This window comes from Polypterus senegalus, chromosome 16 (genome assembly GCF_016835505.1).
Source record: "Polypterus senegalus isolate Bchr_013 chromosome 16, ASM1683550v1, whole genome shotgun sequence".
NCBI classification, from domain to species: domain Eukaryota; kingdom Metazoa; phylum Chordata; class Cladistia; order Polypteriformes; family Polypteridae; genus Polypterus; species Polypterus senegalus.
The window spans coordinates 36,984,176-37,001,742 of record NC_053169.1 but is presented as its reverse complement, the minus strand read 5'-3'; the positions used below and the strand labels follow the sequence as shown (position 1 = coordinate 37,001,742).

Genomic DNA, 17,567 nt, shown 5'->3' with positions numbered 1-17,567 from the left:
GCACTTAGACCATTGACCTGCTATGTGTCTCTATGCACTTGGGTAAAAGCATCTGATGAATATAAAGTTGTGCTTGAAAGTTTGTGAACCCTTTAGAATTTTCTATATCTCTGCATAAATATGACCTAAAACATCATCTGATTTTCACTCAAGTCCTAAAAGTAGATAAAGAGAAACCAGTTAAACAAATGAGGCAAAAATATTATACTTGGTCATTTATTTATTAAGGAAAATGATTGAATATTACATATTTGTGAATGGCAAAAGTATGTGAACCTCTAGGATTAGCAGTTAGTTTGAAGGTGAAATTAGAGTCAGGTGTTTTCAATTAAAGGGATGACAATCAGGTGTGAGTGGGCACCCTGTGTTATTTAAAGAACAGGATCTATCAAAGTCTGCTCTTCACAACACATGTTTGTGGAAGTGTATCATGGCATGAACAAAGGAGATTTCTGAGGACCTCATAAAAAGAGTTGTTGATGCTCATCAGGCTGGAAAAGGTTACAAAACCATCTCTAAAGAGTTTGGAGTCCACCAATCCACAGTCAGACAGATTGTGTACAAATGGAGGAAATTCAAGACCATTGTTACCCTCCCCAGGAGTGGTCGACCAACAAAGATCACTCCAAGAGCAAGGCGTGTAATAGTCGGCGAGGTCACAAAGGACCCCAGAGTGACTTCTAAGCAACTGAAGGCCTCTCTCACATTGGCTAATGTTCATGTTCATGAGTCCACAATCAGGAGAACACTGAACAACAATGGTGTGCATGGCAGGGTTGCAAAGAGAAAGCCACTGCTCTCCAAAAAAAAAATTGAAGCTCGTCTGCAGTTTGCTAAAGATCACATGGACAAACCAGAAGGCTATTGGAAGAATGTTTTGTGGACAGATGAGACCAAAACAGAAATTTTTGGTTTAAATGAAAAGCATTATGTTTGGAGAAAGGAAAACACTGCATTTCAGCATAAGAACCTTATCCCATCTGTGAAACATGGTGGTAGTAGCATCATGGTTTGGGCCTGTATTGCAGTATCTGGGCCAGGACAGCTTGCCTTCACTGATGGAACAATGAATTCTGAATTATATCAGAGAATTCTAAAGGAAAATGTCAGGACATCTGTCCATGAACTGAATCTCAAAAGAAGGTGAGTCATGCAGCAAGACAACGAACCTAAGTACACAAGTTGTTCTACCAAAGAATGGTTAAAAAAGAATAAAGTTAATGTTTTGGAATGGCCAAGTCAAAGTCCTGACCTTAAACCAATCGAAATGTTGTGGAAGGACCTGAAGCGAGCAGTTAATGTGAGGAAACCCACCAAAATCCCAGAGTTGAAGCTGTTCTGTACAGACGAAAGAGCACAAATTCTTCCAAGCCAGTGTGCAGGAATGATCAAAAGTTACTGGAAATGTTTAGTTGCAGTTATTGCTGCAAAGGGGGGTCACACCAGATACTGAAAGCAAAGGTTCACATACTTTTGCCACTCACAAATACAGTGGTGTGAAAAACTATTTGCCCCCTTCCTGATTTCTTATTCTTTTGCATGTTTGTCACACAAAATGTTTCTGATCATCAAACACATTTAACCATTAGTCAAATATAACACAAGTAAACACAAAATGCAGTTTTTAAATGATGGTTTTTATTATTTAGGGAGAAAAAAATCCAAACCTACATGGCCCTGTGTGAAAAAGTAATTGCCCCCTTGTTAAAAAATAACCTAACTGTGGTGTATCACACCTGAGTTCAATTTCCGTAGCCACCCCAGGCCTGATTACTGCCACACCTGTTTCAATCAAGAAATCACTTAAATAGGAGCTGCCTGACACAGAGAAGTAGACCAAAAGCACCTCAAAAGCTAGACATCATGCCAAGATCCAAAGAAATTCAGGAACAAATGAGAAGAGAAGTAATTGAGATCTATCAGTCTGGTAAAGGTTATAAAGCCATTTCTAAAGCTTTGGGACTCCAGCGAACCACAGTGAGAGCCATTATCCACAAATGGCAAAAACATGGAACAGTGTTGAACCTTCCCAGGAGTGGCCGGCCGACCAAAATTACCCCAAGAGTGCAGAGACGACTCATCCGAGAGGTCACAAAAGACCCCAGGACTGCAGGACCTAAAGAACTGCAGGCCTCACTTGCCTCAATTAAGGTCAGTGTTCACGACTCCACCATAATAAAGAGACTGGGCAAAAACGGCCTGCATGGCAGATTTCCAAGACGCAAACCACTGTTAAGCAAAAAACATTAGGGCTCGTCTCAATTTTGCTAAGAAACATCTCAATGATTGCCAAGACTTTTGGGAAAATACCTTGTGGACTGATGAGACAAAAGTTGAACTTTTTGGAAGGCAAATGTCCCATTACATCTGGCGTAAAAGGAACACAGCATTTCAGAAAAAGAACATCATACCAACAGTAAAATATGGTGGTGGTAATGTGATGGTCTGGGGTTGTTTTGCTGCTTCAGGACCTGGAAGGCTTGCTGTGATAGATGAAACCATGAATTCTACTGTCTACCAAAAAATCCTGAAGGAGAATGTCTGTCCATCTGTTCGTCAACTCAAGCTGAAGCGATCTTGGGTGCTGCAACAGGACAATGACCCAAAACACACCAGCAAATCCACCTCTGAATGGCTGAAGAAAAACAAAATGAAGACTTTGGAGTGGCCTAGTCAAAGTCCTGACCTGAATCCAATTGAGATGCTATGGCATGACCTTAAAAAGGCGGTTCATGCTAGAAAACCCTCAAATAAAGCTGAATTACAACAATTCTGCAAAGATGAGTGGGCCAAAATTCCTCCAGAGCGCTGTAAAAGACTCACTGCAAGTTATCGCAAACGCTTGATTGCAGTTATTGCTGCTAAGGGTGGCCCAACCAGTTATTAGGTTCAGGGGGCAATTACTTTTTCACACAGGGCCATGTAGGTTTGGATTTTTTTTTCTCCCTAAATAATAAAAACCATCATTTAAAAACTGCATTTTGTTTTTACTTGTGTTATATTTGACTAATGGTTAAATGTGTTTGATGATCAGAAACATTTTGTGTGACAAACATGCAAAAGAATAAGAAATCAGGAAGGGGGCAAATAGTTTTTCACACCACTGTAATATTCGACCATTTTCCTTAGTAAATAAATGACCAAGTATAATATTTTTGTCTCATTTGTTTAACTGGCTTCTCTTTATCTACTTTTAGGACTTGAGTGAAAATCTGATGATGTTTTAGGTCATATTTATTCAGAAATATAGAAAATTCTAAAGAGTTCACAATCTTTCAAGCACCACTGTATACAGGGGGTCCTCGACATACAACGTTTCAAGTTTACAACGCTCACTCCCATAAAAACTTAAAAAAATTGAGACATGAGAAAGAATAAAGGTAAGGATTTTTTTGTACACTCATTTTTTCTGTTCCAACAGTACAGTGTACAATACAGTATATTTATGTCCTTTTCCTTTTTCTGTGGCTTAGTTGTATTTTTATGTTCTAGATTATGATTTTGCAAATGTGTTAGAATAGGTAAGTGACTTAGGATAGGATGTGTTTCGACTTACACCTAATTTCGGGTTACATCACTGTTGTAGGAACGGAACTGGACCCCCTGTAAATTTAAATGTAAATATTCTGAAACTGTATAGATTCTGCTTATCATTAGCAATCATTTTACAATTGTGAGATTGTTAAGTATATAAAAACTGTGTGACTGTTAGTTACTAAGCAACACATTTTTCTTTTATTATCTTGAGCCCAATGAAGGCAGATACAGAGAATATCCTTCAATAAACAAATGTTCTATTTTAGATCATGACTAACTAAAACAATTATTAAAAATGTCCTGATTCTACTGTGCAAAAAAGTGAAATATTTTATATGTCTACATCTTTAAATGGGGACAGCTCAGGGTCTCAAACACTGAGAAGAAGTAGGTGAGGATTAGTGGAAGGCCATCAGCCTGGCAGGAGGCAGGACTGGAGTGACTGGGGACATGTTGCTTCTTTCAGACAGGTGTTGAATTTGAATTAGATGGGTGAGGTTCTGGGTGGCACAGTGGGTAGCATTGCTGCCTCACAGTTAGGGGACCTCGGTTCACTTCCCGGGTCCTCCCTGCATGAGTCTGCGTGGGTTTCCTCCAGGTGCTCCGGTTTCCTCACACAGTCCAAAGACATGCAGGTTAGGTGCATTGAAGATTCTAAATTGTCCCTAATGTGTGCTTGGTGAGTAGGTGTGTGTGTGTGAGTGCCCTGCCCGGGGTTTGTTTCCTGTGTTGGCTGGAATTGGCTCCAGCAGACCCCCGTGACCCTGTAGTTAGGATATAGCGGGTTGGATAATGGATGAGATGGATGGATGAGGTTCTCCAAACAGATAAATAATTTACCTTCAAAGGACCACATTAATTATTGAAAAAATATGAATTTATATCAATCCTCAATGTCAAACAATTATTCTAAAATGAGCAGCTATACATTGGCCTAAACACAAGCAGAAGACAAAAAAAGTCAGAAGTTAACAATAAATCCTAAATTATAAGGACCTACTCAGAGAGAAAGGTGGTTAAAAGCAAAGCCTAGTCAATCAGCAGTGCTACACCAAAGGTAAATTAACTAACTAGGGGCACGACTCATTTATCAAAAAAAATAAATGCGAGAAAATGAACAAACAAAGGTAACATGAAAAATAAGGAAAAAGGACAGAGCCAAGGGAGAACATGACAATGCTTCCTTAAGCATATCACTCTGCTATACAGTATACATAACACTAACCAGACTCTGGAAAAGTTGATTGGTCAATTTATTGTAGTTTGGAGTTCAGGACATGCTGGAATATCTGATGTTACCTGAGGATATTCCTGATCCTGGAAGACTTTCAGGCAGTCTGGAAACATCTCCCAGAAGAGGCTTACAAGATCCTTCCAGTTACTCTACCAAAGAACTTGGGAGTCAAAAGTGGAATAAGAAGAAAGGGGGGAGGAAAAGTGGTTTGAGAAAGAGAGAGACAGAGTAGAAGGAGGTAAGGGAAGAATGCTTATCCATGGTTTTCTGTGCCAGACCAGCCACCCCAAGCAACTGCTGTATTTACATAGACCATCTGGCATTTTGAACTATTGTGACCCACTCTGTTTTTTATAAAATAATTAACTTAGCTCTATCATTAAGTCACACACCCACAAACAGCACACTAACTCAGTTAATCATGTCATTAGGATTAAAGAAAATTCTCTCATGAATTAACAGAGCTAAAAGAAAAACATGCAGCTTACTTACATTCTAAAGACACTTCTCAGACCCTCAAAAGTGTGACTTGAAATAGCTCGGAAAGGAAGATGAGTCAAAATTCTGACAGGAAAAAAATAAGAAAAGAACTGAGATGAGCTCCACCATTAAAAAAGAAAAAATCAGTCCACCATTTTTAACCTTGCTCTTTTGAACAGTACCTTGAAATATGTAGCCCACCACAGTCACTAGATGCACGGGTTCAATAGTAGGACAGGAGTACATTATGCAACATCTAGCAAGTGCAAAGTTATATCAATTGTCACCTGTTTTAATGACCAAAAAAATCCAACTTAACTGGGAACTCCACTGCAAAAATATGTTGTCACATTAGGGGAGTCTAACTTGCCCCATCTCAACAGTGTGCATCTGTGGACATGAAGGTGTTTATCCTGTGATGACCAGCTGCCTTGTGTCTGCCATTGTTGCGACTTTATGCCCTCAGGACCAAAACCAGGTATTAAAAAGGGTTGATTGATAGTTAGGACTTCAAAGTACGGTATGAGAAACAATTAACAAAATCAACAAAGGCCGTACCGAAAGCAGTGAGTGTTATGTTTCATCCATGGTCTCCTCCCTGGTTCAACTGCGATCTTTGTTTATTTTACATTTTTGGATTCAGTGATGGACTGGTGCCCCATCCAGGGATTGTTCCTGCCTTGTGCACAATGCTTCCAGGGGAAAGCTCCAGTTTTTTCACTATCCTGCTTCAGAGGATAGATGTAATTGTTATTAATTTCTTTGACATTTTGCATTGTGTTAATATTAAAAATAGTGATTTTATTATGGTTTAGCCAGAGTTTCTCCCTTGGCTGGGGTTCAATGTCATATTTCTTGCCTTTTTTATTCATTTTTGTACCATGTATTTATGTTAATGTTACTTTTGTTTATTTTCTGCTTTATTACTAATGCCTGTGTTATGTTCCCTGAGTTCTCCAAGAGACGAGACCACCTGCCAGTCAGTACCAAGAGCTGGCCTCACCTTATAAATATGGAGTATATCCCATATTTCCTGATGGTTCATTTGAAATGTGCTAGGGGATGGAGTGTGTGCTGTGCTTGGTACCTTCATCTGATTACTGAATTTTTGAACCTTGAATTCTGTATTAGGACTGTGTTTGCCTTGGCTTCTCAGCCAGTCCTTTTTTTGTTCTCTATGGAGCTTCTTGTACTGCAGAACATTCTTTTTTAAAGTACATTTTTTTTATTTATAAAGATTCTTTGAGGCCCTTTTTGTGTGTAGCTGGGGTTTTGATGGTAAATTCCCCCTCTAGTGGTCAATTGTGGAAGTATTTATGGGACTTATTTGCTTCTGGATTGCCCACGTTAGTTAGTTAGTTAGTTAGTTAGTTAGTTAGTTAGTTAGTTAGTTAGTTAGTTAGTTAGTTAGTTAGAACAGTTTTTCTTGTTATCTGCTCTGTTTCCCGTATGTGGTGCTGGTCCCAACTGGTATTTAAGGGTAAGCTGCAGTCACAGCAATTTTCAGATTTTCTTTAGCCTTTTGACCCCTGCTTACAACTGAAAGTAGTGCTTATTGGTTTGTGGAAGTATAGAGTTTGGTTGCTTTAGGTTTTACCTATTTTTGCTCTTATTTGCCTGCATTGCCTTTTTTATGCTCATTTTTGAATTCTTTTATTAAGTTTTTAAATTATAAAGGAACTTTGCTTTGTTGGTTTCAAGACCAGACGTTTTATTATTTCCCTGTCCTTCCTTTGGTCAACGTTTGTTTTGCTTTTTGAAAACTAGAGACCTGCCATTTGAGTTTGGGGCTAGGCTGCCTAGGGTGAGGACTATCCAGTGGGTCCAGACCTGCTTAGAAGGCAGGTCTGGCATTTTCTGAGGCAATGAACAGCTTAAGTTTATGACTCAACAAAGTAATTAATAGAAAATGATCACTTAGCAAATAAAACAATGTATATTTTTTACTTTCCGTGAGCAAAGCCCTTAACCTGCAATTGTTTTGTCCTGGGCATGACATTAATCTGCAACCAGCCTAGGTGGCAAGAGTGGCACTCCAGCCATCCTAAAAAAAAAACTCACACTGTTCCAGTGTGGTGCTGAGGTGTCACCTGCTGCACTTTGGTCCCAATCCAGGTGGTCTGTCGTGTGGAGGGTGCAGCAACGCACTATTGCCGCATGGCCCCAACCTCTCTCTCGGAAATTCTAATCCCAGTTTTTTTATTTTTGTGACCATCACAAAGATTTAAAGATTCCATACTGTAGAACTCTGCTCCTGCTGTGCATAAAACATTTATTCCAGTCTCTTTTGTCAGTTTTGTAAAATTTTGTCAAATGCTGAGTGTCAGTGGTGAGCTCATCGATTTCTTCTTTGTTGCTCCCTGTGCAGGCAGGTCATGATGTTCCTTTCTTTAAGATGTTTTACCTGTCACCTGATGTTGCCAGTGCCCATCTCCATCAGCATGCTCAAGTGGTATGTGAGTGTGAGCCGCTGAATTGTTCTCCTTCACAGCAAATACAATCACATTATTTAAATGAGATGTTCTTGACAATAATTTTCTTCCACTTAACTAATGTTATGTAAATTTTTATACTTTGAGTCTAGGGGGCTTTGCCCCCTCCTCGCTTCGCTCGCCAACCCCCGACACCTAAGGCCTGCCGCTCGCATTGTGAAGAGAGAGGCTGAATGCACCCCAAGGAGATGCGGACGCTCCTCCGAGACCCCCTCATAAACAGTGCTACCATGGGAAAGAAATGCAGTGTTTTTTTTTTTTTACCTCCTCTTTGCTCAATCAGCTGGTGGCTTGCTGCTGCTGCCGTGCCATGTGATCTGCATCTCGCATGGCGCTTCGAACATTTAAAAGCCTGTACAGCAGCTATCCTTTTGTCTCACTGCCTTGTCTCTCTTCTCCCCCAGACATCCTCTGCTCCTGTTGGGGGTCCCACACCTGAGACATGCCCCCATGAAGAGGAAGATTTTCTATTCTTTTAATTGAGAGACAGAACTGTCCCCTCCAACTACATACAGAGCTTGATTCACTCCTGAAAGAGACTTGTTTGTTTGAAGTGTCTGAATAATGTTTCTGTCTCTAAAATCTCCTGTTTCTGTGCAACTCTGTGACCCAAGCATGACAGCGTATCTGGGTTTCACTTTCACCAAACAACAAATCTTTTAATTCTTGTGGATATTGGCAATTCTAAATTGTCCTTAGTGTGTGCTTGTTATGTGTGTGTGTGTGTGTGTGCGCCCTGCGGTGGATTGGCGCCCTGTCTGGGGTTTATTTCCTGCCTTGCGCCTTGTGTTGGCTGGGATTGGCTCCAGCAGACCCCGTGACCCTGTAGTTAGGATATTGGGGGTTGGATAATGGATGGATGGATATGCCTGTTCATTTGGAAGAAACACTACTTTTCCATGATGACAACATAAATTAGACGACCTACAAGTCTCCGACTTAAAGTTTAAATCTGAGCAATATATTCGATCACTTTTCGCTGTTCTGTTATTTCACCGAGTAATAATTTCTGTTTGATTGTGCTAATGTGATCTTTACTATCATTTTTTTGAAGACTTTTGAATTTTTGTACTTCCATTATACGAGGTGTGGCAGAAAAGTAATGAGACTGCTTTTTTTATTTACCGAAGTTTTTATTTTTTTCAAACATCAATGTTATCCCCTTCAAAGTAGTTCCCTTGGGAAGCTACACACCGATGGAGACGTTGTTCCCACTGTTGGTAGCAGCGCTGGAAGTCTTCAACCGGTATGGTCTTCAGCATGTCTGTTACACTCTTCTGGATGTTTTCTAAAGTCCCGAAATGACGTCCTTTGAGGACATTTTTCAGTTTAGGAAAAAGGAAAAAGTCACACGGACTGAGGTCAGGTGAATAAGGGGGCTGGGGAACCACAGGAATGCGTTTTTTCGATTGTCCTTCTGCTCAATTGTGAGGTTTTTCTGCACCATTTTGGCACAGACCTTCCGCATGTGCAAATGTTCAGTCAAAATTTGATGAACGGTAAATCTGTTCAAATGTAATTGTTCACTCAACATTCTTAATGTTAAACGACGGTCTGATCTCACAAGAGTGTTCACACGTTCGATGTTTTCATTGGTTTTCGAAGTTGAAGGCCTCCCTGAAAAACTTGAGCTCGGGATAAAGAATGTTCCCTATAGGCCTGTTTTAACTTTTCAAACATCACACTTGCCAATTTTCCAAGCTTAACACAAAATTTAATAGCACAACGTTGCTCCAAATTGCGCTGTTCCATTTTGCGTGACGCACAACCAAAACACAACTTCGCTAATAGCAGTCACAAAAATCACGTAGTTAACGGAAGCAGTTGAAACTCGCACTGAGCTATGGGAGGGTACTGATACACGTGCTCTACCAAGGACAACAGCGCAGCATTGCCAGATCGCTTGCAGTGTTGCCAGTCTCATTACGTTTCTGCCACACCTCGTATCTAACCTGCTCTGCCTGTGTATTGCGCCAACGTTTTTGAATTCTTTACGACATTCTGCTTTGTCATCTACTCTTTGTCTTGCAGGACATGAAAGTTTCTCTCTGAGAAATTCACATGTCGTCTCTCTGAAAAAGACTTGTCTCGTCCCAAGATTTTTTATATACTGTAATAGAGAGATGATAGATGGCACTACTTGTCAGGAATTGCCTGTTAACTCCTATATCCTCATTACATTAGATGCAACCCTTCTAAAGTAAATTTTGTGCTGGCACAAAGGAGCAGTGATTAGCTTTTTAGTCCCACTTACAAATCCTGGCCCAATCACTGTATTTATAGAATTTGAAAACTTTCCCTGTGTTCCCTTGGTTTTCTTGCAAAGACATGCAGGTTTGCTTGGCTGATAACTCAACTAGTATAAATGAGTCTGCCCAGTGCTGTCTGTCAGAATAAGCTTCTTGCCCCATTCAAAATGAATGAATGAAAAAATAAAAGTAAACTAAGTATACTGTACCTATTTGTGTTTATGATATACTGCAAAATGTGAAGTGAAGAGTTAAAATCATAACTTTCACAAATGATGACTCAGAAAATGAAAATCACTGTTGCTTTGACATATTTCACCTTTAAAAATCAAACAAAGACTGATTGGGCTGTCTGAATGGAACCCAGAAGAAGAAAAATATCCAGAGGTAAAGGATCAAAGCTGCTTCTTTACCGAATTAGCACAGAACCAGACTACTACCCTGACATTGAGAAACCAGCTAGAGGGTCTAATCCTAACGCTTTGTAGAAAAAGTATGTGATACTTAGAGTATACAGAAATAAATAGAATAAACTGTCAGGGTGGACGTTATGGAAAGCAGAAGAGTTAATGAGGGTCGCAGGCTCTCTAACTCCCTGGATTCCCTGTATTATGCACCTTTGTCAGACATATTAGTCATTCTAGCAGCTATGCAAATTATATTGTCCCCCCCATAAGAAGCAACCAATCTTATTTGTCCCTATTTCTGCACAAGACACAGGTATGTAAATTAGAAGAGTTTCTTTGATTCTGTGCTGCCTAATGTCTTCTTTTCTGTGTAAGAACATTATGAAGCAGATTAGGTACTCGGACACAATGCTGCCCTAGCAGATAAACTCATATAAACTATAACTGGAGGCTTCTGTTGTAAACCCTAACTACACAGTAATTTACATATCAACAGCTATAAGTTGTGTTTACTGTATCAACCGGCCAGACTGTATGCCTTTCATGATAAAATATGCCTTATCTGTTGTTATCAGCCATATTCAAAAGGTTACTTTTAGTGCATTGGCTTCAGAACAGTTAACCAGGTTTAATATGAAGAGGCAATGTGAGCAACATTAGTAGTAGTAGCTGTAGTGCTGTAACATGTGCGGTGAACTGGGAAATTCTTACTTGCTCCAGCAATATCCATTGTTAAACAGTCTGCATTAAGGGCCAGTGGGGCATAGCACATCAGACTTTTTACAGTAAAAATGCCAATGATGATAAACTTCATTCAGTATCACTTTAGATTAGGTGACCCTAATTATGCTGCACTTACCAAGTATAATTACAGAGTAACCAGGTGTTATTACCTTGTACTTAACTGTGTAATACAGTGTAACACTATAATTAAGTGCTCAATTGTAATTGCTATTGCACAATTTTTATAAGTACGTATGTATTGTGGCCACCAGAGGGCAGTCCTGCTACCTAAACCCTGACACAGACAGACGCGGACGCAAGTTCAACACACACGCTTTTATTTTTTTTCCTTTTCCCCGTTTCTCACCTGTACAGCACAGTTCAAGCACACAAGACAACACTAGACAAACACAATTATCTTCTCTCTTTCTCTTACTTTGTCTCCGCTCATCCTCTAGCCCCTTTTATAGGGCACCCGGAAGAACTTCAGGTGCTCGATGGCCTTCTTCCGGTACCACTTCTTGGTGTGGCAAAAGTGCTGCACTAAAGGGCTTAGCAATGGTCAAGGCGCCCCCTGGCAGTGGTCACAGGCCACAGATGGGTTGAGATTCCATGCTCCAAACCTGTGGCCCTGCTGCAAGCCGGGGCGGTGGGGTGGCTGCCCTCAAGTAATGCCCTGGATAATGCCTTCTCTCCCCTGGTCATTCCAGTACAGAGGCGTCCTGACCGGGTGAGGGCTCTGGCTATCTGCCACAGTATATAAATTGTAGAATAACAATCACAATTGTCATCTAAGGATACAATGAACGGAAACGAGTCACATCTACATAGGATGGTGCAGTGGTTATTGCTGTTACCACACCACTCCAGTATCCTGGGTTCAAATCCCAGCCTGGGCATTGTCACTGCAGAGTCTGCATGTTCTCCCATGTCTGAGTGATGTTTTCCTCCAGGTACTTCCGTTTTCTAAAGACATGCATAATGACTACTATGAAAAAGCATGCATATTTGCTTGGGTGTATCCTTTGATGGACTCGTGGCACAATTAGGTTTGGTTCCTGCCTTGTGCTTGATGCTTTTGAAATAGGTTTTGGCTTCCCATGAGTCTGAATTAAAATAGGCAGGTTAGCATACTGGGAAGATGTGCATCTCAAGTTAGTTTGTTTATATTTCTCTGTGGTGCTGAAAGAAATCCAGAATACCCAGACAGAAACTGCAGTCATGCAGGGGAGAAGGTGCAAACTCCACATATTACAGTACAGTGTAATGGTTAAGGCTTTGAGCTTCATTTCCTGTGGTTAGGGTTCAAATCCTGCTACTGACACTCTGAGCCCATGAGCAAGTCACATCGCCTGACTAAGCTCCAATTGGAAAAACACAAGAAACGTAACCAGTTGTGTCTTAAATGTTGTAACCTGCTTTTGATAAAGACATCAACCCAAAGATTAATAACAGTACTATCCACTGGGCCATTCTTCACTGTCCATTGACAAAATGTACTGCTCAAAGGTTTGTCATTAATGGCTCATCAGACTTAAAAGAGATTCTCACTTATTTGTCATTTAAGAGTCAACTTTGGCATAGCTGTTTCTCCTAAAATAGCTTAAGAGAAACAGCTTTAAACAGAAAGGAGACATGAGATACACCTGCGATAAAAGGAGTCAAGTTGAGAATTTAGTTTGAAAAGCATGTTTTATTTGGTGAGATCTCTTTCTAGTCTTGTTTTAACGACTTTTTTTTTTCATATTATCGGACTGATTGACACCTTTATCCAGGGTGACTCACACCATCTGAGATACAATCAGCTACATTTCTTTGTTTTTTCCAATTGGAGCACAGGCAAATGAAGTGACTTGCCCATGGTCACACAGTGGTGTCAGTAGTGGGATTTGAGCCCACAACCTCAAGGATTAAAATTCAAAGTCTTAACCACTATACCACACTGCCTGCTTTTTCTTCCAGAATAAGTATGATCTATTGGAGCACCGCAATATAAATTAGAGCCACTCATAGTACTATTCAGGAGCAAGGACTACTATGGGGTGGAGTGATGAATCTGAGGCTAGGGTTCTGTACCGGCAAGCAGTAAAAGTACCTGTAAATGTAAAAGTGACTCTATTTACTTTGGGCACTTGAGCAAGGCCCTTAACCTGCGACTGCTTCGTCCTGGGTTTTGAAGTTAACCTGTGTCCAGCCCTGCAAGCAGGTCCTCCAATGTACAGGGAAAACATGAGTGTTGGTGGCAGGATTGGCACTCCAACCACCATAAAAAACCTCATACTGTACCAGTGTGGCATTGAGGCGTCCACCTGCTGCACGCGGGTCCCAATCCAGGTGGTTTGTTGTGTGGTGGGTGCAGCAACGGGTCCCAACAGAAGGACTACAGACTTGTGATCCTAGTTAAGTGTTTTATTACTACACACAACTCTGTCTATACCTGTCACCATGTATTACTGAGTACACAATACAAAACCAAACAAAAAAAGACACTAGTTGGAAATTCTGAGCCCTTAGTGTGACTGAGATCTCTGCTGAAACTCAAGAGGAGACACTTGTGAGAACACCAGGGGTATTTTATATTTTATATTTTTTTAAGGGAGGAAATTCTGAAAAGCATGACACAAAAGAAAATGTCCCCATTTTGTTTCTTTCTGATATTGTTATCTAGGAGAATCCAGAAAGATATTAAGGAAATCTCTTTTTTTATTTTTCATTGCCATGGGTACTGCTATTAAATAGACAGTTCCAAACTGATCTAATATGAGTCTGGTTGAGTATGTGTCAGTGTGTCCAGACGTAAACAGTGTTGCCAGGAATAGATTTTGCTACCTGTGCCCATAGATTAAGCATGGTTGTTTCTTCCGAGACTCTGCACACAAGAAAAGTCTTTTTTTTTTTTTAATTTTAGATGTACTGAGCCTATTGACACAATCAGCGACCAGTGTCCCGTAACCTGGAGAGTTTAACTTCCGAGGAAAGTAAAAGGTATTGTACGGACTAAGAAAGCGTCCAGTCCAGGTTTGATAAGTGTTCCGCACCAAATGCTACCAGGATTGCTCGGGCACACCATCACGACCCAGAACTGGAATAAATACGTGAAATTGGCTAGATGAACTGGTATACAGTACTGTAACCGTGATTTGTTTCGATATTGCTAAAAATGCTTGCGCTGTTAACAAATGAAGAGCTTTGCGCTTATACCGTGTCCAGATACAGGGCAGAGCGCCGGCCGATGACACGTTTCTCAGCCTTACTTACAGTTGATAGTCCGAATTGTCTCCAGTTCCGATCGCCTCGCTCTCCTCATCGCACCGGAGATCGCGAAAGGTGCATCTACAGACCGCAGGACACACGAAACTCGCCGAGGACAGAGACCCGAGGGTGCAAACGCAAAAGACGTAGAATATTAAAATTCGCATAGTACTTTTCTTTCGGGTTTGAAGTTCAGGCACTCCAAGGCGAAGACAAACAGGTGTATCTGGCTGTCAATCCGTTCGCTGTTGCTTTCGCTGTAATTTGCCTCCACCTCCTGTTGTTCTGGCAAGTATGCTCTTTGCGCAGCAGAAGCGTCAATGAATCAAATTTAGCGTTAACAAAATCCGACCACCGATGCTTATATCAGTCCTTTAAAATTCTGCTGCCAGTTAAAACAAAGACAACCACTAAAGATTGTAAAGGTGTTTGTTGATTTTTTTTTCTTATTGTCATTCGTTTTAATGATACGATCGAGAATGTGCTCTTTGTGATTGTTTTGGATTCTTTCTGTTTTGAACACTACAGTTCATTTACGCTTATGCTGTAGTTAATCAAAGTGTATATTTTAAAAAGTATACCGTACAAACATACGCACATGCAAATAATGTGTGATCGTATCATATTATAGGATTGATGTAAAATGGTTACTTAAAAATGATTTTTCTTTTCCTGATATTTCTTTTTTCGTTTCAGTATTCTGGTTTTCTCCCACATCTCAAACGAGTTATGTTTAGATAGATAGATAGATAGATAGATAGATAGATAGATAGATAGATAGATAGATAGATAGATAGATAGATAGATAGATAGATAGATAGAAAAGGTCATTTTTGCTACAACAATGATTCTTACTTGCATCTGCCTATCAACATACAACCTGTTGCCAGTCTCTGCCATCATGATTAGTGTGCTAAAGATAGCTGTTTTTTTTCTCATAGCTTAATTCTTTTGCTGTTTGCCTTTTTCTGGGGGAATTCTTCTTTTATTGTATCCTAATAATAATAATAATATTACAGCTACTTGAGTATCAAACGCACTAGTCACCCTAGCCAGAGCACATAGAAAATCAAAATTCAAATAATGATAATAAAAATGTAAAACAAAAAACCAAACAAACCCCAATGCATGTAGATAGATAGACAGATAGATAGATAGATAATGAATTTCACTATATAACAGATAGGGCAGGTGAGGTCAGGTTGGGGAGCATGCACTGGTACCGCACTCACCACACAACGAAATAGCTTCGGATCCCAGTTGGCAACCCCCCAGGCAAACGCGTGGTCCAGTCCCACCCTCCAGAAATGACCCTCTATCTGCTGCAGCCAGGTGTTACGTAGGTGACCTTGGCCCGGTCCACATCGCACCACATGGCCGTAGTGCCATAACTGACGCTCCCTCACAATGCAGGTAATGTGCCTCATTCAGGACCCTATGAGCAACCACTTATTCGACACAAACTCAAACTAGTGGTACCCAAGGATACTCCAAAGAGACACCCCTTTCCAGCGACCTCATGACCACCAATGCTCTCCCAATCAGTCTACTGTAAACCTCTCGACAAGGTTGCCAGTTTCTCCCAGACAGACATACTGCTAATTGCCATGCCTAACAGTCCATTAAAGGTCATTAAAGGCCTGGGTCTTTGTTTTTATCCAGGACACTCGTAATTGCAGACAGTCAGACTCCTCACTCAGTCTCTTGACAGCCTCGATCAGAGCCTCCATTGACTCATCATCGGCAAAGTCAAGATCAATGAATCTTTCTTCACCAACAGATGCCCCACAGCCACTGGACCCCATGACCTTGCCCAACACCTGGTCCAGCAAGCATTAAACAGAGTAGGAGCAGAACAAACCCCTGACGAACCCCAGAATCAACTGGGAAAAATGCAGAGGTTCTGCCTCCACTCTGCAAAGCACTCACAGTACAAGTGTACAGGCCGGCCATGATATCCAGCAACCTTGAGGGGATCCCACAAAGTCTCAGGCTGTCCCACATACATATAATATATAACATCCATCCATCCATTTTCTAACCCACTGAATCCGAATACAGGGTCACGGGGGTCTGCTGGAGCCAATCCCAGCCAACAAGGCAGGAAATAAACCCCAGGCAGGGCACCAGCCCACCGCAGGGCACACACCCACACACCAAGCACACACTAGGGCCAATTCAGAATCTCCAATCCACCTAACCTGCATGTGTTTGGACTGTGGGAGGAAACCCACGCAGACAACATGCAAACTCCACACAGGGAGGACCCGGGAAGCGAACCCAGGTCTCCTAACTGCGAGGCAGCAGCGCTACCACTGCGCCACCGCCCATAATGTATAATATATACAATATATTAATCTACTGTATATATATATATATATATAAAATCCAATGTCTGTCTGTCTGTCTATCTGTCCGTTTGTATGTCTGTTCGCTTTTCACGAGAAAACTACTTAACAGATTTAGATTTGTTTTTTTTTTCTATAATTTCCTTGAACATTCCGGTTGATTTTGTGACTTCTGTCAGACCGCTATATATCACAGTTCGCTTGCAGGAGTGATTTATTCGCGCTAATCCAAGACAGAGACTGCAGGCCAAGGGGAGGGCAAAGCATGACGTCAGGAGTGGGGAGCCGGGTGGAGCCCTCCTCACGTACCTTGCCTTCGCTTAGCTAGCGAATGAGAGAACTACGAAAACTACTTAACGGATTTAGATCAGGTTTTTTTGTATGATTTGCTTGAACATTCCAGTTGGGTTTTGACTTCTCTCATCGCTGTAAGTGTCATAGATCACTTGCAGTACTGATTTATTTGCGCAAATCCGAGAGAGCGGCTACAGGCTGAGTGGAGAGGGGTTTTGTCCTCCTCACTCTCACGCGCCAGCTTCTGTTCGAAACGCTCTACCTCAGGCCAATGTTTGGTGCGTACCTTGTCTCCGCTTAGCTACTGATACCTGTTTGTTTATTGTTTTTTAAAGTTTGTCCTGTTTCACTATTACACGGGTGAAGCCATGGGGGACAGTTAGTTATTAATATAATAATAATATATAATATAATAATGCATATCATATTATATATAATATATAATATATAGATAGGTAGATAATGAAATTCACTATATAATAGATAGATAGATAACACTATCCAGGGGAAAAGCATCTTTTCACAAAAGCTCGATAAATAATAAATGTATT

At 40.8% G+C, this 17,567-nt stretch overlaps 1 protein-coding gene across 1 annotated transcript in view; it reads right to left on the bottom strand.

The window, feature by feature from the left end:
* The window catches only part of LOC120516972 (lutropin-choriogonadotropic hormone receptor-like), a 40,895-nt gene extending 26,466 nt beyond the window's left edge, over nt 1-14,429 (bottom strand). The window contains exons 1-2 of the mRNA XM_039739012.1: nt 14,377-14,429; nt 5,264-5,335 (exon numbers count right to left, since the gene is read on the bottom strand). Of these exons, the coding sequence (XP_039594946.1) occupies nt 5,264-5,335; nt 14,377-14,429 (125 nt within the window). The remainder of the gene's footprint in view (nt 1-5,263; nt 5,336-14,376) is intronic.
* Nucleotides 14,430-17,567: the final 3,138 nt, after the last annotated feature.